This window comes from Myxocyprinus asiaticus, chromosome 24 (genome assembly GCF_019703515.2).
Source record: "Myxocyprinus asiaticus isolate MX2 ecotype Aquarium Trade chromosome 24, UBuf_Myxa_2, whole genome shotgun sequence".
NCBI lineage: Eukaryota > Metazoa > Chordata > Actinopteri > Cypriniformes > Catostomidae > Myxocyprinus > Myxocyprinus asiaticus.
In genome coordinates, this window is record NC_059367.1 from 8,195,181 (window position 1) to 8,219,850 (window position 24,670).

At 37.2% G+C, this 24,670-nt stretch overlaps 1 protein-coding gene across 1 annotated transcript in view; it reads left to right on the forward strand.

Annotated features, from left to right (window-relative positions):
* The window catches only part of LOC127415063 (chemokine-like protein TAFA-5), a 65,848-nt gene that overhangs the window by 21,751 nt on the left and 19,427 nt on the right, over positions 1-24,670 (forward strand). Inside the window, exons 3-4 of the mRNA XM_051653551.1 lie at positions 4,841-4,990; positions 14,710-14,837. Coding sequence (XP_051509511.1) covers positions 4,841-4,990; positions 14,710-14,837 — 278 coding nt within the window. The remainder of the gene's footprint in view (positions 1-4,840; positions 4,991-14,709; positions 14,838-24,670) is intronic.

Below are 24,670 nucleotides of genomic sequence, written 5' to 3' on the forward strand. Positions count from 1 at the left end.
CTTTAAAATGAATTGTTTTTTAATTGATGTGTTAGAGTAAAAGTGCTGTACTGCCGTTGTACTCGTAATTTGTGTGAAAGTGAATAAAACGCACAGTTGTTGTAGTGCCTCTAGTTTTAATTGTATTTTTGGGGTGAAATGTAGAACGCGGCACAAAACTAAGTTTGCAAAAATATCGTTACTGTAATGTTTATTCTATGAGACTAGGTTGAAAAACAAATACTTGTTTTCAAACAGGTTTCCTGAAAACTCCAGACTGATCACACTGTGAATTCTGTTACAGTAGTTCAAAACTTTTTCTGCAGAAATCACTCTGTTCTTACTGAAATTTGAACCACTACCCCCAGTGGCCGAAGCTGGAATTGTTGTTGAACGTTTGGGCACGTGTGAGCTCCAGTTTCCGGGTGAAATGTCCACAGAGTGGTGCCAAATGCAAGTTGTTTTTATATGTAAATGATGTAATACATTCAACAGGAATGCATATTATATTAACTCTACTCCCAAAGCCAATCCCCAACCCTAAACCTAACAATCAATGGAGTAAAAGTGTAATTTGAGAGCAAAAATGCAACCTCCAAATCATGCTCGCCATTGTTTATGTGAATGTGATTACTTCCTGGTTTCTAAGGTTGGTCATGCAATGTGCTGTCAGTACCGCCACAGAAAAATGTAAACACATATTTCAATTGATGCAAAGGTGTCTGACAGGGGAAGACTTTGTCAGTAATTCAGCAGAGTTGGGTCGATTTCAGGGGACATTTGGAAGCTACATGACATAAGAACACCTTAGAAAATGCTTATTAACACCATGGCAACCACCTTTGCCTTCACGTTCCTAGCTTCATGGCGTCGATTTTTGCACAGGCAAGAACCACAGACATTTTTTTGTGAGAATCTAGTTATATTAACAATTTTCAGTGTATAAAATATAATTATTTTCATTGTCGAAATGGGGCTGGCTGCCAGTCTATTGCATGGTGTATTCAATTCTTTTGTTTTCTTCTTGAAAGGCAGGTGTGTGTCACAGCTCGGCCTGACCTTAACCTATTGTTTTGAAACCGTAATTGTTCAGGCTGTTGGACTGCGAAACTGTTTGGTCGTCCTGTAGGGAGGCCGTGCGCATGAGAGCTGTGTGTTAGATGGCACGTCTGTCTTAATAAGCCCTGACTGTTGACCAAGCAGCTCTGGTCATCATCTCCACACTGCTGTCTTTGCATTTCAATGGGTCAAGTGCTAACGCAATGGGAGAGGGGTTGCTGTTTTGTTTGTGTGTGTTGAGGGGTAAAATATGATGAATAGCAATAAGCTATTAAGCCCTGCAATCAGTAGCCGCTTAAAGCTAGAATCAAGATTTGGCAGCCAATATTGTGCATGAATGGAGAGTGATTTGTACTTTGTAGATTTCTTTTCGATTCTATGCTGGACTGTTTTTCCATCTTGCATTGATTAAGGTTGTTCCGATATAGTGTCACCGCATTTTGGAGACAGTAGTTTGCAGTTTTGTTTTTGTTTGTTTTGTTTTTTTACAATGAGGGCTGATTGGCTCTTTGTTTGTTCTGATCACAGTCAAGGAACCCTGCTGAAAAGAAGCTTTAGCTGGCTTGCTATTCTTAGCTGGTCTCCAAGCCGGGTCAGGCTCATCTATTGATTGATTTTAGAAGGGTTTTGGGTGCTTTTACAAAGCTACTTTTAAACGGCTGTCAATGGAGAAAGATGCTTTTTGCCTCCAGAATGGTGTTATTTCTAGGGCTGGTTAAAAAAAATCAATTTTCCGATTAATCACGATTTTCATTTGAGCGATCCCAATATTGATACTTTAAATCCCAAGATCGATCGAACATCAAAGTTTACGTCCGTTTTGGTTGTGCTGATTATTATTTCTGTTAAAGCTGAAGTATGTAGCTTTTTCATTGTTTAAATCTATCCCAGCTTAATGTGCGAGACAACTATACTGTAAGTTTGCCATTCATAGGTTAATTTTCTCAAAAACTGTTTTTTAGACCCTATCTGACTATCTGACAGTTTGAACAACAGCAGACGGGGTTTTGATGTTTTGAAAACATTGTTTATTTTTGCAATTATGTTCAGAGACGCTAGTGTCGCAAAATTACATACTTTGGCTTTAAAAAACTAGCAATGAAATGGCATGCAGTAGTTTGGGCTCTGTTGTTATTTTATTTTATTTATTCATTAATATTCTCATAATGTACCAAGTCTTATGTAAGCAAATTGGACATAAAAACTGAAATATAACTACATGAATCAAAATAGAATCAAACCAAAATTGGAATCAAATCGAAATGAGAGCTTATGAATTGGAATCAAATCAAATCAGGAAACCTGTATCAACATCCAGCCCTATTAGTAAGCGGCAAGGAGACTGCAGATGTCAAGGTTTATAGTGAATAAGGACTTAAATTTTGGTCTGTTTCTCACCCAAAACCGATTGTATCCCTTCAGAAGACATGGTTTTAACCACTTGTGTCATATAGATTACTTTTATGCTGCCTTTTTGTAGTTTTGGACCCCATTGACTTGAAAATAGTGGAAATGTCTGTGGATTGTTGGTGGTCCATTGGTGTGACCTTGACCCCTTGAGCTCAACACTAGCCTGTTTTTCATCTTGCATTGATTAAAGCTGTTCTGATGCACTGTCATCACATTTTGAAGATAATAGTTAGTAGTTTTGTTTTTTCCACCCTTTTTGTGTCAGTGAGATCTGATTGGTTCTCTGTTTATTCTGATCAGAGTGAATTATGGTGCCCTTGAGATGAGCTTACCCTGAAAGGGAATCTTAAAGCAGGAGTCATGGTGATTCATCACTGTTCCAGAGTTCTATTACAGATATAAAAATCCTCTTTCATCACATCTCTTTTAGCCTTTCAACGGTATCACACAAGATTAATAAATATTGTAAATCTGATTTTATTGCCATTTTAAACAGCCAACTTTACTTAAGATGTACCCAGTCACTTTTTTTATCAAACACAATGAAGGTGCAAAGACAAAAGTGGAAAAAGAAAGAGACTTTCCTCTTTGAATTGAATTATGATTATGTATGAGTGAGCTAATGTCTAGCTGGAAACTTCCTCTCGATTTCCAATGAATTTTTTTTTTTCTACAAAGCTTGTTGGCCATTGTGGTCACTTGAATGGTTGTAAAGTTGTAAGCTTTGCCAGCACACTAAAAGTGTCAGAAATACTAAGCCAAGCATTTATGCCTGTCAGTAAAAGCGGTCTTTGAAGGGAAGTGGTCTTGGTTGAAGACTGAGAGAGATTGTGCTTTTATGAAAGGCTAGAACAAAAATGAACACCTCTGGAGAAAAGCAAAAGGCTACCATTTATAAAGAGTGACACCTTAAAAAAGTGAAATACCTGCTTTCTACCATCTATCTTGTTCTTTTTTTTTTTTCATTTTTTTTTTTTTTTTCATGACATTTCCTCTGAAATGAGAACATTAGCTTTAACTCGGCCTGATGCAAGATTGCTAAAGATGGAGAAACCTCTATAATGCACTGCCTTTTCTGGTTCATTCCAGATGGTTCAACGTAGGATTGGTTATTTGGACATGTGTGGGGAGATCCTGTATTCATTTTGTGCAATTTCAGAGTAGACAATGAGACAATGAGATTTTGTGCTATTTTTGAGAGCTATTTGACTGGATGTCCTTCTTAAAGGAACAGTTCACCTAAAAATTAAATGATGGTTTTGCATCCATTTTTCATAGTTTATTTTTAGTTTTTTTTTTTTTTGTAAACATGCACTAGACAGACTTCTTTGACCATTGTGTGGTGTCTTGCGCAGGGGTGAGCATTTTTTAGTCGCCACATCAACTTAAAAAGAACTAACTTTTAAAAAAATGTCTCGCTTTTTTTCCCTTTTTTTTTTTAATGAAAGGACTTTTTTGTATGGGCAGCCTTACTCACCTTCACATACTGTACTAGTATGACGTTATTTTTTTCTGTATAAAACAATTATTTTCAAAGAATCTTTATACAGCTCTTTTCTGTATAACAACAATAACAGTTCAGTTACCACATCTATCAAGCTTCAAAAAGGATGAAAAAACACCAAATGACTCATTCATATTCCAAGTCATCTGAAGCCACTCAATAACTTTGTGTGATGAATAGACCAACATTTAAATAGTTATTTACTGAAAATCTTTCCCTCTGCCAAAGTTTTCATATGAAATGTGAAATCAGGTTTGTCTTTATGACATTTGGTTATAAGACATGCAATGTTTTGAAATCACTGTGTTATTTAGTAATATACCACAAATATTTGATTTTTCTCACTCAAAGTTATCAAATGGCTTTAGAAGACTTGGAATGGAACGTACGAGTCGTATGGACTACTTTTGTGGTTTTTCTTTTGTTCTTTTTGGGGCTTGACCGACGTGGTCACTATGAACTGACGTTGTGGAACTGATGGAAATGAGCTACGTAATGATTCGTACAAAATTATTCTTTTGTGTTCCATGAAAAAACCATACAGGTTTGGAACGACACAAGAGTGAATAAATAATGGCATAATTAAAAAAAATTCTGTGTAAATTGTTCCTTAACATACATACATATATATATATATATATATATATATATATATATATATATATATATATATATATATGTAGCTCGATGGAAGTCATTCATGTTTTTATTTCCCTCCCTGTTTGTGTTTTCTTTGACTCTTGATCTGATACATAACAATGCACTTAAGGACAGATTAATTTTTAGGGATATTAAAACTTCATAAGCTTATATAACAAGATTTGACTGCTCATATCCTTATTTTAAATGTCAGGACTTGCCTCTAAAGTGTGTGTGTGTCCTCCACAGGTCAGTTGGCAGTCGGCACATGTGAGATTGTGATGTTGAATAGAGACAGCAGTCAACCCAAGCGCACTATCGCCAGGCAGACAGCCCGCTGTGCCTGCCGGAGAGGACAGATCGCTGGCACCACACGGGCCCGACCAGCGTGCGTGGATGGTGAGAAATACAGCCCACACAAAAATATTCTTACATTGTGTACATGCACACAGATACTGTATATGGCAGACCAGAGCTAGTTGTGACATTGGGAAGATGTAAAAAGGACTGTTTCTAAGAATCAGAATAAGAATCAGAATGAGCATTAATGCCAAGTATGCTTACACATACAAGGAATTTGTCTTGGTGACAGAAGCTTCCAGTGCACAAACAATACAATAACAAGACAGAGATAAAGCAAAAATCGAATAAAAATAAAAAGCGAATAGAAAATATAAGTATATAGAAATACACAATAAGACAAAAAATATACACTGGCAGCCAAAAGTTTGGAATGTACAGATTTTGCTCTTATGGACAGAAATTGGTACTTTTATTCACCAAAGTGGCATTCAACTGATCACAATGTATAGTCAGGACATTAATAATGTGAAAAATTACTATTACAATTTGAAAAAAAAATTCAGAAATTCTTAAACTACTTCAAAGAGTTCTCATCAAAAAATCCTCCACATTCAGCATTGACAGCTTTGCAGATCCTTGGCATTCTAGCTGTCAGTTTGTCCAGATACTCAGGTGACATTTCACCCCACACTTCCTGTAGCACTTGCCATAGATGTGGCTGTCTTGTCGGGCACTTCTCACACACCTTACAGTCTAGCTGATCCCACAAAAGCTCAATGGGGTTAAGATCCATAACACTCTTTTCCAATTATCTGTTGTCCAATATCTGTGTTTCTTTGCCCACTCTAACCTTTTCTTTTTGTTTTTCTGTTTCAAAAGTGGCTTTTTATTTGCAATTCTTCCCATAAGGCCTGCACCCCTGAGTCTTCTCTTTACTGTTGTACATGAAACTGGTGTTGAGCGGGTAGAATTCAATGAAGCTGTCAGCTGAGGACACGTGAGGCGTCTATTTCTCAAACTAGAGACTCTGATGTACTTATCCTCTTGTTTAGTTGTACATCTGGCCTTCCACATCTCTTTCTGTCCTTGTTAGAGCCAATTGTCCTTTGTCTTTGAAGACTGTAGTGTACACCTTTGTATGAAATCTTCAGTTTTTTGGCAATTTCAAGCATTGTATAGCCTTCATTCCTCCAAACAATGATTGACCGCTGAGTTTCTAGAGACATTTTTGACCTAATATTGACCTGAATACATGCCAGTCTATTGCATACTGTGGCAACTCAAAAACAAACACAAAGACAATATTAAGCTTCATTTAACGAACCAAATAGCTTTTAGCTGTGTTTGATATAATGGCAAGTGATTTTCTAGTACCACATTAGCAATTTAGCAATTTAATAAAGAATTAAATAAAATAAATAATTTAGCATGATTACTCAAGGATAAGGTGTTGGATTGATGGCTGCTAGAAATGGGGCCTGTCTAGATTTGATAAAAAATGACTTACTTCATCAAAACAGAATTGAAGACTTTTAGGATTTCATTTCAGGCCTCCTCCTCTAAACAATGTAAGTGAATGTACTCCATTTTTTGATGGTCCAAAATGCATATTTAGTGTGCATCAAAATAATCCACACGACTCCAGTTGACAAATAAAGTTCTTCTGAACCCAAAAGATTGATTATTTTGAGAAACAAAACAATACTTATATATTTTTTAACTATAAATGTTCACTTATGTATATTTCTGTGACATGCACTCATGAGAGGGATGACGTAAGCTCGCTGGTAAAATAACGCGTCACGTGGAGGAGGCAGGAAGCGCTTCATTGTTTACAATAGAAACTTGCACAGAGCACAGACCAAGCAACGTTCACAAACCAAAACAGTCCAAAACAATTTCAAAACAATATAAAATAAAAAAAATAATAATTTCCAAATAATAATAATAAAAAAAAACAATGTAAACAATGATGCACTTCCTGACTCCTCCACGTGATTTATAAAATGGAATTTTTTTTATTTTTTTTTATTTATTTATTTTTTGTAGCAAAGACTTTAAGGCATGTGTCTAGTCATAAAATAGACTTATAAAATAAAACTACATTGAGAAATATTCACCAGAGTAAAGAGTGTGACAACTGGCCTTGGTCTCCCTGATTCGTTCACAGCATGAAACAATGTCACAGCATGTAGTTCTACTTCATTGTTGAATTTTCATTGCATTGTTTTTGTTTTTTTTCTACTGTCAAAATCTTGTAACACACACACTAACACAATAGTCAGACTTGATACATGTAAAGAAATGTTCCTGTCTGCAATGTGTAGTGCGCCAAGTCAAGGACAATTTCATGAAAAGGCAAAAAAAGAAATGTAATCTTATACTGTGACTGTCGCTGTGCTTTAAAAGGAATATTTCAGCCTGTCTACTTTGCCAAGCTCTGGATATGGTGGAGTATTTCATGGAGTTGGAAGCTTTCAGTCCTCTCTTTGGTATAAACCTGAATATGATTGTAGTTGTTGTTTTCTAGAAAATAAACACTGTTCTCCCGACAGCTGGGATCAGGTAGTTAGTTTCTTCAGTGTGATGGTGTTTTTGGTAATGATAGATCTTGATCTCTTTAACAATATATTAGCAGCACTTTGTAACGGCAAGACCAGAGTAATTAACCAAGAGAGTACTATAATTACAGCTGTGGGAAATTGATTTTTATTGGCTTTCTCTGCTGTCTTCATGCTCCATTAGTAGTGGATCCATTAAAGGACCTGTTGCTCGCACACACACATTCATGCACACATTCGGATTCACTGTAGATTTACAGACTACCCAATGACAGTGTTAAGAGACCATTACAGTTTCAAAGTATGTAGAAATTATATTAAAGATCCATCCATTCATCTGTCTACTCTAGAGCTCAACAGATCTGAAGGACAACTATAAGTAAGCTTTTGTAGGTCAATTTCCCCTGAAAGTGTAAACCTTGTGGTTCTGTGGCACATCAAAACATTGCTCTGTTTATTTAAGCATACCAACCAGCCCGACACAGCAACATTGACTCAATCAATGACGTGGGCTTAGGGCAGGACTATCTGTTTATTCGATTTCATTTTCCTGTATTATCACTAAGGTTTCACTATGAATGTCATGGTTTAAATATGGTTAGTGTAGTAAAACCATAGTAAATTTATTGCGTGGGAACGCAAAACTTATTGTGATGGAACACAAAATATTGCGAGGGAATGCAAGCAAACTGTTGCAAGGGAACACAAACCTTTTTGCGAGGAAACACGAAACTTATTACGAGGGAATGCAAACCTTTGCGAGGGAACGCAACATTTTTTGCGAAGGAACGCAAAACTTATTGCAAGGGAACACAAACTATTGTGAGTGAGCACAAACTATTGAGAGGGATTGCAAAATTATTGTGATTGAATGCAAGCAAACTATTGCGAGGGGAATGCGAAACTTATTTCGAGGGAACACAAACTATTGCGAGGGAATGCGAAACTTATTTTGAGGGAACGCAAAACTTATTGCGAGGGAACACAAACTATTGCGAGGGAAACACAAAACTTATTGCTAAGGGACTCCGTACCATGTGGCTTGTTAGCTACCCCTACAAAAATATAATGTTTTTAAAAATGTCTGGCAAATATTGCCACCACTTTGCCATAAACAAAACGTAAGTTTCCTGCATAAAAGTTTTTGCTACGATTGCTACCTACCAAACTATAAGTAATGGGATGTTGTATTGTTAGAGCGAAAGACAGTAGTTGTGTTATCTGATAAGATTTTTTTGTTTTTTTAAAGACACAAAAACCCAGAATGCTTCATGTATATCCTCGTCATTACAAAAATCTTGTACCTTTTTCTTATCTTCAATTACTTAAGCTTAAAATTCTTTATTTAAGAATTTTCTGGAATGCTTATTGTGAAAATGAAGAAGAAATATAAATTTCAGGAACCCAGGCTGCTAAGAGTGGTCACTGTTGAGCTCTGTTCCATTAAATGCCTTTAGAACGTCTGTAGGTGAGTCTGTATGGCAGATGGCTCCTGGGGGCAGGTGGTCGAGGGCCTCGGGGGGAGTGTGAGGGCAGGCGGGGCTGGGTCCCTGGAGGCCCCTCTCCCTCTACCAAAACATCTGTGTCAAAGTTTACGATGTAGGTGTGCTGTGCTGGGCAGAGCTAGCTTAGGTGTTGAATGCACACACAGAGATGAATTGAGTCATGATGCAGAACAGAGGTACCATGGGAGACTGTGTGTGTGTGGGGGGGGATTCATCCTTTTTGAAGCTGGACTTGTTTTCTCTGCAGAAATGTACTGGTCAGTGGGTGGTAACCATATATTTCATATCCATGGGAAACAAGAAATAGGAAATTTGCTGTTTGTGAGCTGCTTCGTGTTTATATTGATTTTATATATTGATGTTCTGTACAAGTACTATAATTTGTATTAGTTCATAGTCAATTCTATTGCAATTACGGTATGAATTCTAGATCAAAGTCTGTACTAGTGCTAGTGTGAGTAAAGTCACTTCTGTTGCTATTATGAGTACTTGTTCAAAGTCAGATTTAGTGTTAGAATGAGTACTAGTTCAAGGTCTGTTCTTTTGCCAGTGTGAGGACTACTTTAATGTCAGATCTGATTTAGTCTTTTTGAATTTTTCCCTGCAAAAACGTAATGGTCAGTGGGTGATAATTTTCTTTATATCCATGGGAAATAGAATATTGAATCTTGAGTTTGTGTGCTGCTTTGTGTTTATATTGATGTTTTCTGCTGCACTGATCATGTGTTTTGTGTATGTGTTTTGGGGAGATTTTGCATAGGCCTGCCCCATATGCAGTGACCCTGAAAGAGAAGTATTCTTGTTCTCTCTCTGTTTGCAAGCAGTTAATGATCAGTGAGTCTGGAGCAGAGGCACACGGCTCCCCAGGTGGCCACGTGTTCACTGGCTGCCTCTGCAACAGAGAGCCAAGCTCAGGAGTCTCATCAGGCTTCACATGAAACAAATAGGGTACGAAAATATCTGCTAAACTCTGCGTGTGCTGTAATCTGCCATGCTCTGCTCCCTGTGTGGCCTAGTTAGAGCACTTCACCATGCCGTATGAGCCGGGTGTATATTTGCATCTCACTTACATTAATGATAATTAAGGGTGTATTCTTATTTTACATGATATGCTTGCTTTTAGATGAGGGGTTTAAGGCCTGTTGTGGATCAGTACCTTTTCAGTTTTGTTTATATTCACTATTTTCATTTTAGGACAAGATAAAAAGGAAAGCACTCTTCTAGGAAATTGTCAAGAACATCTGGTTCAAACGCCAGAGATTCTGTATGTGTGAAATCAGTACTGGTTGAAAGTCAGTACTGGTACTTTTGTGAGTTGTAGTTCAAAGTCAGTACTAGTGCTAGTTTGAGAACTAGTTCTAGACCGAGCTAGTGCTCACTTGAGTACAAATACAGTCAAATACAAATATGAGTAAATTCCAAGTCAAAGTCAGATTTAGTGCTAGACTGAGTACTAATTTATAGTCAGCACTAGTTTGAGTACTAGTTAAAATCTATATTAGTAGCAGTATGCATAGTAATTCAGATTCAGTGCAAATGCTAATATGAATACTAGTTAAAAGTCAATGCTAATACTAGTGTGAGGTCTGGTACAAAGTCAGATTAGTGCTAGAATAAGTACTAGTTCAAAGTCAGTACTGGTATGAGAACTAGTTAAAAGTCTATTAGTATGTGTGATAATTTAAAAAAAAAATCTGTACTAGCGCTAGCTAATTCAGATTTAGTGCTATAATGAGTACTAGTTTAAGTCAGTATTAGTACTAGTTAAAAGTCTGTATTAGTAGCAGTGTGTGTAGTAATTCAGAGTCAGTGCTAGTGCTTATTTGAGTACTACTTCAAAGTTAATATTTAATACTAATACTAGTCTGAGTATTAGTATTAGTACTAGTTAAAAGTGTGTGGTGGGTTGTGCATGGATGCCGCGGAGAATAGTGTGAGCCTCCACACGCGTTAGGTCTCCGTGGTAACGCACTCAACAAGCCTTGTGATAAGATGCGCGGATTGACTGTCTCAGACGTGGAGGCAACTGAGATTCATCCTCTGCCACCCGGATTGAGGCGAGTCACTACGCCACCACGAGGACTTAGAGTGCATTGGGAATTGGGCATGCCAGATTGGAAAGAAAAGGGGAGAAAAAATAAATAAATGATAGTGCTAGAATGAGTACTAAAGTCAGTACCAATATTAGTATGAGTACTAGTTAAGTCTATATTAGTACAGTACCAGTATGTGTAGTAATTCAAAGTCAGTGCTAGTTTGAGGACTAATTCAAAGGCCGTACTAATACAAATATGAGTTGTTCAAAGTCAGTTCTATTGCTATTGTGAGTACTACAAAGTCAGCACTAGTATTCTACAGCAAGTGCTAAAGTCAATACTAGTGAGTAGTAGTTCATTCAGTAGTGCTACAGTGACTTATAGTTCAAAGTCAAAGCTAGTGCTAGTGTGAGTACCAAAGTCAGTACCAGTATTTATATGAGTTCTAGTTCAAGCCAGTTAGTTCTAATGCTACCACTAGTTCCAAGTCAGTAATAGTGCTAATATGAGTTCTTGTTCCAAGTCAGTATGAGTATGAGTACAGGTTTAAACCTGTTCTATTTCTAGTATGAGTACTAGTTCAAAATGTTATTTGTCACATGCATCTGGTACAGTCGCAGCAAATTTAGACAGAGAGAATGGCAGTCTCAGTCTCCATTCACTTTCATTGTATGGAAAAAAGCAATGAAAAAAAAAATGCAATGAAAGTGAATGCTCACTGTCATTCTGCCTAATATATCCTTTTGTCTCACATGGGAGTTGAACATTCTACCCTTACTCTTCTGGTGTTCCTTATTATATTGAACACAGTTTCTCATGTAGCCACTGAATATGTTTCTAAGAGTTAAAGCCGAGCTGAAGAAGATAAGTCCCTGCTAGAGTTTCACTGATTTTCTTCCTGTGTTCGTCCAACAAATATTTCTCTCAAAACGTATGCGCTTTGAGTTCATAATGCTGCTCCATACACACCTCAGAACCTTACAACTCAAGTGTGAAATCACAACCGTTACCTCAATAAAATTCAACTTCAGCATGAGGTATCACAGCTCAGACACCCTGACCGACTGTGCTCTAAATACCTCTCTGAAGCATTCTAGCTTCATATAAGCCCATTGATCTTCTTTAGCGCTCTTTGTTTTCTTTCTTCATGGCCCAGTTTTATTTGTGCTTTTGAATACTGTCCCTCGGAGGGAGGCTTGTTTATGTGATGTGGGCTGTATTTGATTGTTTTCAGCCCCCTGTGGACAGGACAACTTGGAGGAGATCTGTTGCACTGGCTTGGCCCTTCACAGCTTTTTCTCCCAATCGCTTTAAAGGCGTAATCCTTCATTTAAGCAGGGGCACTTACTTTGATAAATTCAACAGATGGAGCTTTGATAACGTTATCACACTTGATATTCAAAAGAACTGTCATGGATAGAAAGACCTGCTCTGTTTCAAATCAAGAGAATTATTGTTAACAATATTTTAAATGTCTTGTGACAAAAAACAAAAAAAAATTACATATAATTTTGTATGTAGAAAACTGTATTGTCTAGTACAGAGGTGCCCAAAGGTTTTCCTATGAGGGGCCAAAAATCAAACTTGATTGAGGGCAGTGGGCCAAAAGTAAATGTTGCATATATCAAACTGTATTATTTTAAAATTAAATATTAATACTGCAAAACACACAGAACTCTAAAATTAAAATCATCAAGTGTCCTATACTTGCACAATGCACATAAATGTTTTTAATATCATTTTTATGTATGTTGTGTCTCTTTCTCAGTAAGACATCAAGGAAATAAAGACTTGCAAGAATAGATCATTAATGAAATGTATTACAGTATTTTGTGAATGATTGGATATCCAAACCATGGAAATGCCTTCTATGATCACCTATGCTGCAGAGGAACATTTGATTAATTGCTCTTCAGGAGACTTGTTAACTTGGTCTTGTGCTTCAGAGAGTAACTTGTGTTCAGTTGTTTCTCCTAAAATTGATTCAGAGAAATACAAATTGACAAGAAAAAAAAAAGTGTAATTTGTTGTCTCTCAGTAGGAGTATGGACTATAGATCTATATGTTAATGTGGATAGTATAGCTCAAATAATTTGGTTTTGGAAAAATTTGATGAGCAATGTTTGTTTATGTTGAAATCTCTGACTTTTGTTTGCAGACTTTGCTATCTTGGGAAATCTGAGCAAAATGGAAGACATTGTTGAGATCTCTTCTGGATCTCTAGTGTAGGCACATGAGATTAACTGGGTCTTTTTATCAGGAGGAAAATCTGAGAAAAAGTAGACCTCAGCAAAAGTCTCTCCATTGCTCTAGAATTATGTCTAGAAGAAATCAGTTGAGATATTAAAGGGATAGTTCACCCAAAAAGAAAAATCTGTCATTATTTACCCTAATGGTGACTTGGCGAATGTCAGTCAGCAGCCATATCACCCTACAGCTCTCGCCTGTTTGCCCACTAAAGCTAAACAGGGTTGAGTTTGGCCAGTACAACTAAGGTTGCTGCTGGAAGTGGTATTAGGGAGGCCAGCAGGGGGTGCTCACCCTGTGGTCTGTGTGGGTACTAATGCCCCAGTATATTGATGGGGACACTATACTGTAAAAAACAAAAAAATCACCATCTTTCAGATGAAACGTTAAACCATTAAAAATCCCAGGGCACTTCTCGTAAAGAGTAGAGGTATAACGTCCTGGCCAAATTCCCCACATTGGCCCATATCTATCATGGCCTCCTAATAATCCCTATCCCTGAATATGCTACATCACTCTATTCTCCTCTCCACCAATAACTAGTGTGTGGTGGGCGTTCTGGCGCACTATGGCTGCCATAGCATCATCCAGGTGGATGCTGCACACTGGTGGTGGTTGAGGAGATTCCCCCTATACTATGTAATGTGCTTTGAATGCCTAGAAAAGCGCTATATAAATGTAAGGAATTATTATTATGGTGTCAAAACCTGCACCGTAGTTGCCATATATGATTTGGGTGCTATAAACTGGAGTTTAGAGTAACTAACAACTTAAATTTCAGTCTGTTTAACAGACAAAGTGGTTGTATGATTTTAGAAGACTTGTAATATTGTCAGCCTGATCTCATGAAATTTTCATGACAATGGCAACATTTTTGCGAACCAAAATTATGTGCTTCACTACACGTTTGGCTGCAGTTTCCCAGTGTAATGTCCAGCGGGGGGCACCAAAAGTGAGTGAAATGATATTGTAGTCAGACATGGTATTTTAAGGTGAATATTAGATGGATGTTTTGATGAGTAAAACATTGTGGTTAACAACTGGTGGGCCGTGGACAGCAGGGAAAAAATAAATAATTTAAATGGAAATAATAAATAGCAACTAACCATATAAATCATTCAATTCACTTCTATTGTAAGTGCCTCACTGTAACCCAGATTTGTGCTTTTTTTAAAGAATAAGGAGGGGCAAGTCTAAATACATTTTTGTAGTAATCAACATTATGCCATAAATGCTGTTGATTGAACTCAACTTGTACTGAACCCGGAATAATGAAGGTAGTTGTTTACATTTGTTCTACTGTATGTTGAGTTACCACTTGATGAATCTGAGTCCTAATGCGAAAACAAAATAACCACTTATTTAACACCGTTTTGTCATTTTGCTCAATTTAAGGCAATGTTGCATAAAAAAACTGTGTGTGTGTGTGTGTGTGTGTGTGTGTGTGTGTGTGTGTGTGTGTGTAGCCCATATAGTGAAAAGCAAGCAGTGGTGTGAGATGACTCCGTGTTCAGAGGGCGAGATTTGCGGCCTGCTCTTAAATCGCTCTGGATGGACCTGCACCAAAGGCGGCGAGCGCATTAAAACCGTCACGGTAAGTCCACTTTGTAAATATCTGTAACATTTCATTCATTCACTTGGTTGTAGCTGCCACATAACCTTATATGATTCTCACCACGTGTCTTAGCTCATCATAATATTGGGTAACACTTTATAATGACTTTTATTTTAAAAAATCATGTCTTTAACTAATGACCTGTAATGCATTAAATAATGTGCTTTCAAATATATTGAAACACCATTAAACATCTTAAATTTTCAAATATATATTCATATTTGAATGTACATCAGCTATGGATCCCTCAACCATCATAAAATGTTTGTCCATTACATATTAATGAAAGTTATTATGTAATGGATTAGGTACAGTTCCCAATCACTAGCGATAAATAAACCCTGACATGGTGATCATGATCGCAATGCAAAATTTAGTGTTTCGTATCACCCTGAAGGCATGATTATGACAAGCTGATTGTACATTAGCCTACTTATTACATGGCTTCTTACCAAATAAATAAATAAATGAACATGAAAAATGTATTTAAATTGAAATTATTTTATTATGTAAAATGGAAGAGAGTGCAAAGTTATACGAGAGACATGAAACTCACTCATGTATGTAGGAAATCAGTTGCCTGGGACAACAATGAATTATGTATTTTTGCAGTCATTATACACAAATATCAGTATACCAGAGAGTAGTGTAAAAAATCGGCTTCATAACATTGTTCATTACATGCATTGAGGCAGTACCAAAGAGAAATGTCCACTGTGTGGCGCTAAAAGCGAGTTGGCGCTAAAAATGTTGTCCCAAACAGATTTTTAAGGTTAATATTCTATCAAGTTTTAAATGAACAAAATCAACCTCCCCTACCCTAAACCTTAAACCTAAACCTAACCTGTAGTGTCATAAAAAGCAAATGTGAAATGAAAACTCAATTGCTGGATTGCCCAGTCTTTTACATAGCGAGTCCAACTCTCTTATCAGTTGAGCTACTGCGCAATTTTATCGCACTTGAAGTTGGCTATGAAATGCAAACATTAAAATGTATTACTTTACAAGTTAAGCGCTATAGTAGAAGTGTTTTGATGTCATAAGATAGCATTGTGCGAGGAACAGAACGAAATGTGTTTAGTGAATAAAAGTTGTTATAGAGCGGCGCCTCTAGTGTTCATTTCACCAGGGAACTGCCGCGATATATACAGTACAACATGCCACATCAAAATAATTTAGCAACGGTATAGTAACATGATTCTATGAGACCATATTGCCTCGTTCTTGTGCGAGTAGCCATACAGGAAATGGATTCAGCTCTGTGATGTGATTCGTCATCTGTAATATGTTGCATTCATCACAGGCATAAGTGCTGAGCTCAGGCTTTATTTGGGCCGTGCTGATCCTGCAGGCTTATGGCACATAATGTCTTGAGGCATTCTGTGTTTTTTTAGGTGCTTTGCACAAAATGACAACAAGCAATTATGCTGAATTAGAGTGTGTCTTTGGGACAAAAAGGGATATAGCAGAGCTGCATATTAAGCGAGTGCAGTCTTGCTTTCATTTGAGTGGATTGTGCCGTTCATTAGCTGAATTCATTCATGTGTTTCTGAGGATGTGTTTTTTGCCATACAATGACAGTGTAAAGTGGCCACATCTGATCCAAGCTCCAAAAACACCAAAAAAAAAAAACCTTTAAAAATAGAGCATGAGTTATATATGGTATATGTGTATATGTTTTTTTCGAGCTTGGCATTCGTAGCAACTATTAACTCTCTCTCGTTATCTTCCCCACCATCATTTTTCTGTGTCTGTCTGCTCGCTAGAGCTTGTGCATTGTTTTTTGTGTCTAAGTGACTGTGTAGGCATGTGTGGTTATGTCTAATCTCTGTGTGTGTGAGCCTGCAGCTGAGTGCCTTGCAGCCACGGGCAGCTGCCGCAGATTTCATGCCCCTGTTTCCAGCACCATATAATCCAGTCTGACAGTAGAGAGGATTTTGTATGCGAGTTGTTTACTTATATTAGTGTGTTGTGTATTAGCTGTAAATGTGTGTGTGTGTGTGTGTGTGTGTGTATACAATGTACATTTGCATGTACAAATATGTTTGTGTGTATGATTATATGCACATATTTGTGTTCACTTGATCTTTTTAATCAGTATTTCTGTAATTTTTGAGTAATAATATCTAAAATCATTGTAGAAAAATTGTGCAAGATACAGTATTAAGACATGTAATACTGTATTAAGACATATCAATGCACCTGCAATAAAGAAGGTTGTACTTCCATGCAACAAAGTGGTTTTGTAGTGGTTGACTGAAATGGGCTTTTCACTGGTTGATGACGATATCTAGAGAATAGGGTGACCGATATAATGTTGACGTATTCATAATACCATTTAATGATGGCAAATGGCTGCAATTAAATGAACACTGGATTGACTCAAAATCCACTGACAAGGCTGATGGTAGATTTTGGAACCGACACAAGAGAAACAACTAAATCAGTTAATCAGCCAAGTGGGCACAATTATTGTATGACAAACTTAAAATGGCAAAATATCGACAGATTTATTGGCCTGACTGATATGTAAGGGATAATGTATAGTCATCTGGTCATTATCCCTAAATAAACCTTGACAGTCTGATTAGGGCCAATCAACACCCAATCCAAAGCAAAGGGGTCTTGTATTACCCTGAAGTATTTAATTTTGTGATAAAGACCGGCTGACATTATCCCTTACATATCAGCGAATTATGATTGACCAATCGGTATCAAGTATTCCAGAGAGCCATTTAATTAATCGGTTTATCGCTATTCTGTTGGCAGTAAACAATACAGTTTGGTAAATGGTAAAGCAACTACATTTGCATTGGCATTAATTGAAATTTTTTTATACTAGTCAAGCATATTTAAATAAATCTAATTTAAACCATTTGTATAATCCTTATTTTTGCCAGGAATATTTTTGAGTGTATGTGTGTATATATGTCACAAGTTGCAGCATTAGTGCAGTTGTGCAAGTGTTGTAATTTGCAGCAATATTAGATTGTATGTACGTTAGATTTCGATTGCGTAAAGATGGCTGAATAGCAGATGCATCATGGGGCGGCGAAACCACGGCAACAGACGGTTTGAAAGCACAGACTGCTGTGTGTTGTAGGCTTGAATCCAGAAAGTGTCTGCAAGTGAACAGTGTTCATTTCTTTACATGTACAGTCTTTCTGCTGTTGCATCCACACACACACACATTTGCATGCCTCCGCACCTGTAAGTTTTCTATATCCAGCGCCCCCCCCCCCCCCCCCCAGGGTGCAAAGGGATTCAGGCAGAGCCAGGTTCTGACCCGTTAATGGAGTTAGCATATGCAGCACGCTGAATCCCTGCCAGGCATTAATACAGATCACTCACGAGGGCCCCCAAACACGCCGGCCATTTGTCTTCACTAGTGAACTGCTGAAAGGTTCAAATTTGCCATCGTCTCGAGAGCCCGCTGCTTTGGCACTTCATGTACTGTAGAGATATTCACAGAGACTGATATGACAGGTAAACAAAGACGACAAGGGTGCGGATTGCTCCTGTTTTCTATTTTGATATTGAGTGGGTGGGCAGCATGTGAACTCCTTTCGAGATGATGGCTGAGCGTACAGTCCAGCTGCAAACCTCTGAGTCATGCTGTCATGTCGTTTACGGTCCATGTAAGATGGCATGGAAATCATGAGGATTTTATCCATTCTGGTTCTGATTCTGAAGACAGACAGACAGACAGTTAGATAGATAGATTAGATTTTTTTTAGCTGTACATAAAGTAATACAGTCAACAGGAATGCATATTTTATTAACTCCACCCCTAACCCCAACCCAAAAGCTAACTGTCAGGGGAGTAAAGATGTAATTTTAGAGCGAAAATGCAACATCCAGATCATGCTAATCATTGTTGACGTAAATGTGATTAGGGTCTGGTTCCCATGGGACCAAAACCCGTTTCTCAGAGGTTGATCACACAATACACTATCAGTGGCACTAGAGGGAAATGTGTTCATGCATGAATTGATGAAAAAATGTCTGATGATGGATGTCGTTTGTCAGCAATTCAGCAGAGAGGGGTTGATTTCAGGGTACGTGAACTTTCGGAAGCAGCATTTTGATTTCCCGTGTGCTTATGGAATATGGATTCCTAAACCCTCTGTAAAAACATCATGCTGTGCCTATGGAATACTCCATTTTCTTAGCAAAATTTTCTTAGCAAATATTTGTAATGATTTAAATAAAATGTTCCTTTTTTTATTTTTAGTCTCTCTTTCAGTTTCCTTCCTGTGCTGATACAATTTCTCTACCACTCACATTCTCATTCTGCATTGCTTCCTTTATGTTCCAGTTCATTTTGCTTCTCTTCATTTTGTCTGTGCTCGCCCCCTCTATTCTTTTTTCTCTATTTTTGACAATGTGTCTTTCTCGATCCCCCTACCCCCACCCCTCTGTTTCTTGGTAATGGCATTGCTCTGTCAGTGCACAGTTATCATTAACAAGAGAAAGGAAGAAAGGATGAAGAAGGTTACATATCGAGAGGGGAAATAGTGATTGAGCAGTGCAGAAGAATGAGCTGGTTGTTTTCAGCCAGCCGTTTTATAGAAGGAAGGGGCAGGCTCAGCCCTGATCAGACAGTATGAAAGCAAACACAGTGGCTCATAATGAATTTGACTTGACAAAGCCAACATGCTGTGATTGTAAAAACGTGGGTAAAGAAATTATTTTTTAGTTTTTTTTCCCCTCAAAAAATCTCTGATCCAAGACCTGTGTTTTCTGACTCTAACTCCTCCTGGAGCTTTCAAGTTATGTCCAACAAACTCGGCCCAGACATTCAGACTGTTCTGACTCAGTATAGGTATAGGGCTGCACAATTAATTGAAAAAAATAAACGAGAATACAATTACAGTTGCCACGATTAACTAATTGTGAAAAGTGTCAATTGCAGCATTCAATTCGGGTCTTCTCCCATTTCATTGAAATGTTCTATTTTCAACATATTTTTGATCCATTGTGTGCATGAATACATTGGAAATCTGTCTGTCTGTCTGTCTATCTATCTATCTATCTATCTAACTGTCTGTCTGTCTGTCTGTCTGTCTCATCCACGCGGCACTTGCTTTTCGATCACGTCCACCTACATTTGCTCATGTCTGCACTGTTAGATGCCACTAAATAGCTGACACACTGGAGAATTGGCAATCCTTTGAGAGTCTGTACCCTTCTCAACCTCTCTCCTCTTCGTTTTATTGAATACATTTATGGAGCCAAGCGTGTTGCGCAGCAGGTCGCCTGATTTGATTCTGCTTTTCTTCATCCGTGGGGAGGGGAGGGTATCCAAATTCAGCTCCCCGAGTTGTCAAAGGGGCCTGTGTGACACCGCAGTGCGTGCCTTTATTCATAATTGAGAGAAAAAGCATTAGTCGAGTGTCAGCATGGGGTGTTTTTGAAATTGAAGTGGCAAGGTGTTAGTAAGAAAGAAAACACTGTTATTCTCAGTGGACTGGTGGCAGGAAATCTATCTGTGCTTTTATTTATAGTTGAATATGCTGTAGTTTTATAAATCCAGGAAAGGGTCGAGTTTTGTTTTGTTATTCTAATCTATCTGCCCATTTATCTATCTATCCGTCCGTCTGTCAATCCGTCCTATATATCCATCCACCCCTCCGTCCGTCCATCCATCCACCCATCCATCCACCCATCCATCCATCCACTTCAAACTTCCATCCATCCATAAATTCATCCATCCATCTGGCTTTTTAAACTTTCAAACAAGGCTTTGTCAAGCCAACATAAACAAGTTTGTCTTTTCTTTTTCTAGTTTAACTATATACACAGATCTAGTTATTGCATTAGTGTACAGATCATTATTGTTATGCTTTTTGTCCTTGCAATAAAAGTTTTTTTTTTTTCTTTGTGCCTGCTCAGGTGTGCATAATCACTAAACAATTAACTGAAAGCTCACATGTATAATGCTTTATAAACAAATCTCAAATGGCTGTACCTGAAAAATTTACACCGACAAAGAGTTTTACAAACCAAATTGCAGCGAGACTAGTGCCTCTTTTTCTGAAGAGCAGCTGTCATTATGTTTCTAGCTGCTAGTGCAGCATTACATACTTAAGGTGATGTAACTATGCAATTTTTGTGTTCAAACCCATTTTGTTGACTCTAACGTATCTAGCTTTGTAAGATTTGCAGCCTGAGTTTATGGCTGTGTTTATGTGGTGCCCTAAATCTTGGCATTGTTACATTATACAGAGATTTACGCTCTTGTCACATTAGTCATTTAAATCAATATTTGAGGAAAACAGCCATTCGTCATTGATATTAAACATGGGTTTGATTGAAAAGCCCACAGCACATCCATGCAAGTTTCATTATGTATTTGGTGCTCAAGAGATCGTTACGAGTAATTGCCTTATCAAAGCTGGCTGTAATCAATATCAAAATGTTTCCGTTTATATCCGAGCCCAGAGAATGAGCTCAGCACAATACTAGCAATAACATCTAAATGTGCCATTTCTGTTTGTTTAGCAGGTCGACAGCTACAGATTGCCTTGTTAAAGTTTAAGCAATTTAAAATCACTGTCAGATTTCCCATCCCATGTAAAACAGCCTTAATATGGCAAGCGGCTTCATATGGCTTTACTTGCCTTCATCAAAAAAGGTAGAAATACTGGGTGAACATTAAATCATCTAATTAATATTTATGAGCCATGGTTTAAAAATCATTATATACATTAAAGTATATAATGTGACCCCACATTTTTCAGACCACTCCTACATCCCTGCTTTTTTCTCATTTTAACTTTCTCCTGCTCTCCCATTTTCCCTATTAAAACATTTCCTTTATATTTTTGGCCCACTCTTATTCCCGTTAGAAGCCCAAATCAGTGAGCCGCCCCATCACTTAGACCACATTTAGGTAATTTTTTAATCTGAAAGATTGGCTTTGCGTTTCTTTAAACTACCATTTTTGCATCCCGCATGCAGGGCTTTGCATTTCCCTAGAGGAATATTTCGGAGATGTTTGCTGTGGGTCTATCAGACCATGATCAGAAGATGTCTCATATTGTTCCTCTTTTTTGAGGCTCCTGCTTCCACTTTTTGAAGACTTATTAGCATACAGAGACTAGAGTGTACATACTTCTACAGGATAACCAACAGAATGAAAAATTCATTTGATACATCTTCCAAGGAAGATCTGTCAGAAGTGCTTTCAATAATGGATTTGTAGTGATTGAAACATATATTTCAATGAAATTCTAATGCCAAGAGATGAGTATGTGCAGCTGGGATAAAGATACAATATCTTTTAATGGCCTTCTATAGCTGTTCATTTATTATGCTATTAATGTATTAATTAATTTATTCACCTTTACTTCATTAAAGTCTCTTTGTCATGGGAGCCCTGCAGTGTGCATAGAGAAAAGAACAAAAGCACTGAATAAAAAAATACAGAAAAGGCATGTTGAAAAACTCTTTCCATCCATTGTGACCTGGTCTCCCAGCACTACCTTGAAAAGAGCAAATCGCAGCAGGGAATCTATTTTCTTTTTAAAATGTATTTGAAATTCTTTGATGATAAAGCCTGAAAAATATCTCAAAGGCTTTGTTCACACTGCATACAAATCCAGATTTGTTTTTAAATCAGATCTTTAGGACTGACTATCTTCACAGCCATTTTCCAAGTTATGAAAACTGATCCGTTTTTTAAGACAGTGTAGTCAATATGCAAAATTGGTTGCTATAGTAACAATGCCAGGTGATTTTCTCTAACAATTCAATTTAACATCCTGAGACCCGAGCATGTTTGATGTGTGCATTTTCCATTTACCTTTTTTATTTGTAACTAGTAGCACCTAATAAACATGCCAGTTTTCCTAAAAATTTATGTCCACTTATGTGGGCAGCCGGAATAAATTGTGAAATTTTAAATAATACCAAGCTATAGAAAGTCAGATTTTTTAAATAAAATTTTTTATGTTTCCAGGAATGTTGGTTAGTCAGACATTACAGAAATTACAGCAGATTTTCTGAAAAGCTACTTTGGAACAAACTCATGACTTTCTTTTCTACATGGAAGGCAAAATGAAAAAACTTAAGTGTTATGATCAGACTGAAATTTGATCAAGGATTTGATTTGGGTATAAGTAATGACTTTCGGTCTGTTCATAACACAAAGTGATCGTATGGCTTCAGAAGACTTGGAACATTGTCACATCGACTTATTTTACTGTGGTTTCTTTCTTTTTTTTTTTTCTTTATAGAGCTTGGAATCGCTGTTCACTTTTATTACATGACAAATGTGAGAATAATAATAAAAAAAAAAAATCTATTTGTTTTCCACAGAGACTCATTCAAGTTTGGAACGACATTAGGGTGAGATATTTTGGGTGAACAGTTCCACCAAAATACACCTGATAGGCTACATAAAAAAAAATTATGTTTGCAGACTGTCTGAAATATTCGCTGACTGTTCGTGTTTAGCCTTCATTTTCAAAGGCTACTTCATTAATAAATGCTATATTGCCCATCAGATTCATCCCTGCAGTTTGCCAGTGATTTATAATTGTCTTAATTGCTCCACTCACAGCCACTGGTGGAGATTAATCAATCCACAGGGCATGTACAATCGCTTTTAATTCGTAGACGCACCTGCTGTTACTGTGGAAATAGAGACTAATGCGAGTGTGTTAATGCACATCTCCCGCAGAAAGTCCAGGAGTGTTGGTTATTCAGACGTTACAAAAATTACAGCTGATTTTCTGAAAAGCTACTTTGGAACAATGTGTATTGGGAAAAGCACAAATAAAAAACTATACAAATACAAATTACTTGACTTGATTTGACCTTTGTTACAATTATTTTTTTCTACTTTGGCAACAAAATCTCAATGTAATCTCTTTGCACTGTCAAACAAACAAGTGATAGTCAGTGCTGAAGCATTTTACCAATCAGAAGTTAGCATAATTAATTCTGATACAAGTAATGGCCAGCATCGTCCAATCACTGCCATCCATGTTAAAATAAAATTATGCATTATAAATTCTGAATCTAAGTACTGATTACTGATTATCATCTGCAGCCTGAAACTGAACTTTTGATGGGAAATTTGGATTGAATGCACTTGGCTTCATAGGAAAGATATAGGATAATCCCTTGCTCCCTATTTAGTGAATGACTTAACCTCCAGTGTGCTGTCTGTCTGCAGTGGTCTCAGGACAGTTAGAAAAGCACCTTATTTTCATCCTAACACCATATAAAGCCTCTGAAAGCAATTTTTTGTGAAAATGCACAGTAAATATAGGATTTCTAATGAAAACCTTGTGCTATTTTACACTTTAGTGTACATTGTGTTTAGCAGTGTGGCGTTTTGCGATAAATCACTCAAATTTTAAAAATGGCAGATCGGATGAAAGTAGAGACTCCCATCTTTTGACTCAAACAGGTTTCAATGTAAAAACTGTATTAGGTTTCTTACCAGATGTAGTTTTGTTGGCATTTCTCCCAAAGACAAACTCCACCGTGATCGGCACCATGTTGTTTTGTCACATGACTCTTTGAAGTTTTAACTCTTTACTGACAGACCAGAGTCTTCTGAACTGAGATCAGTCAGTTTAAATGAATTTAAATTATGCGTTGCGTATATTGAAGCCAAAGTACAACATGTACGCATGTGTACACAGGGTCGCACGAGGTAAAAAAATAAAAATAAACATTTGCTGACTGTCTGAAATATTCGCTGACTGTTCGTGTTTAGCCATAATTTTCAAAGGCTATTTCATTAATAAATGTTATATTGCCTATCAGATTCATCCCTGCAGTTATAATTGTCTTAA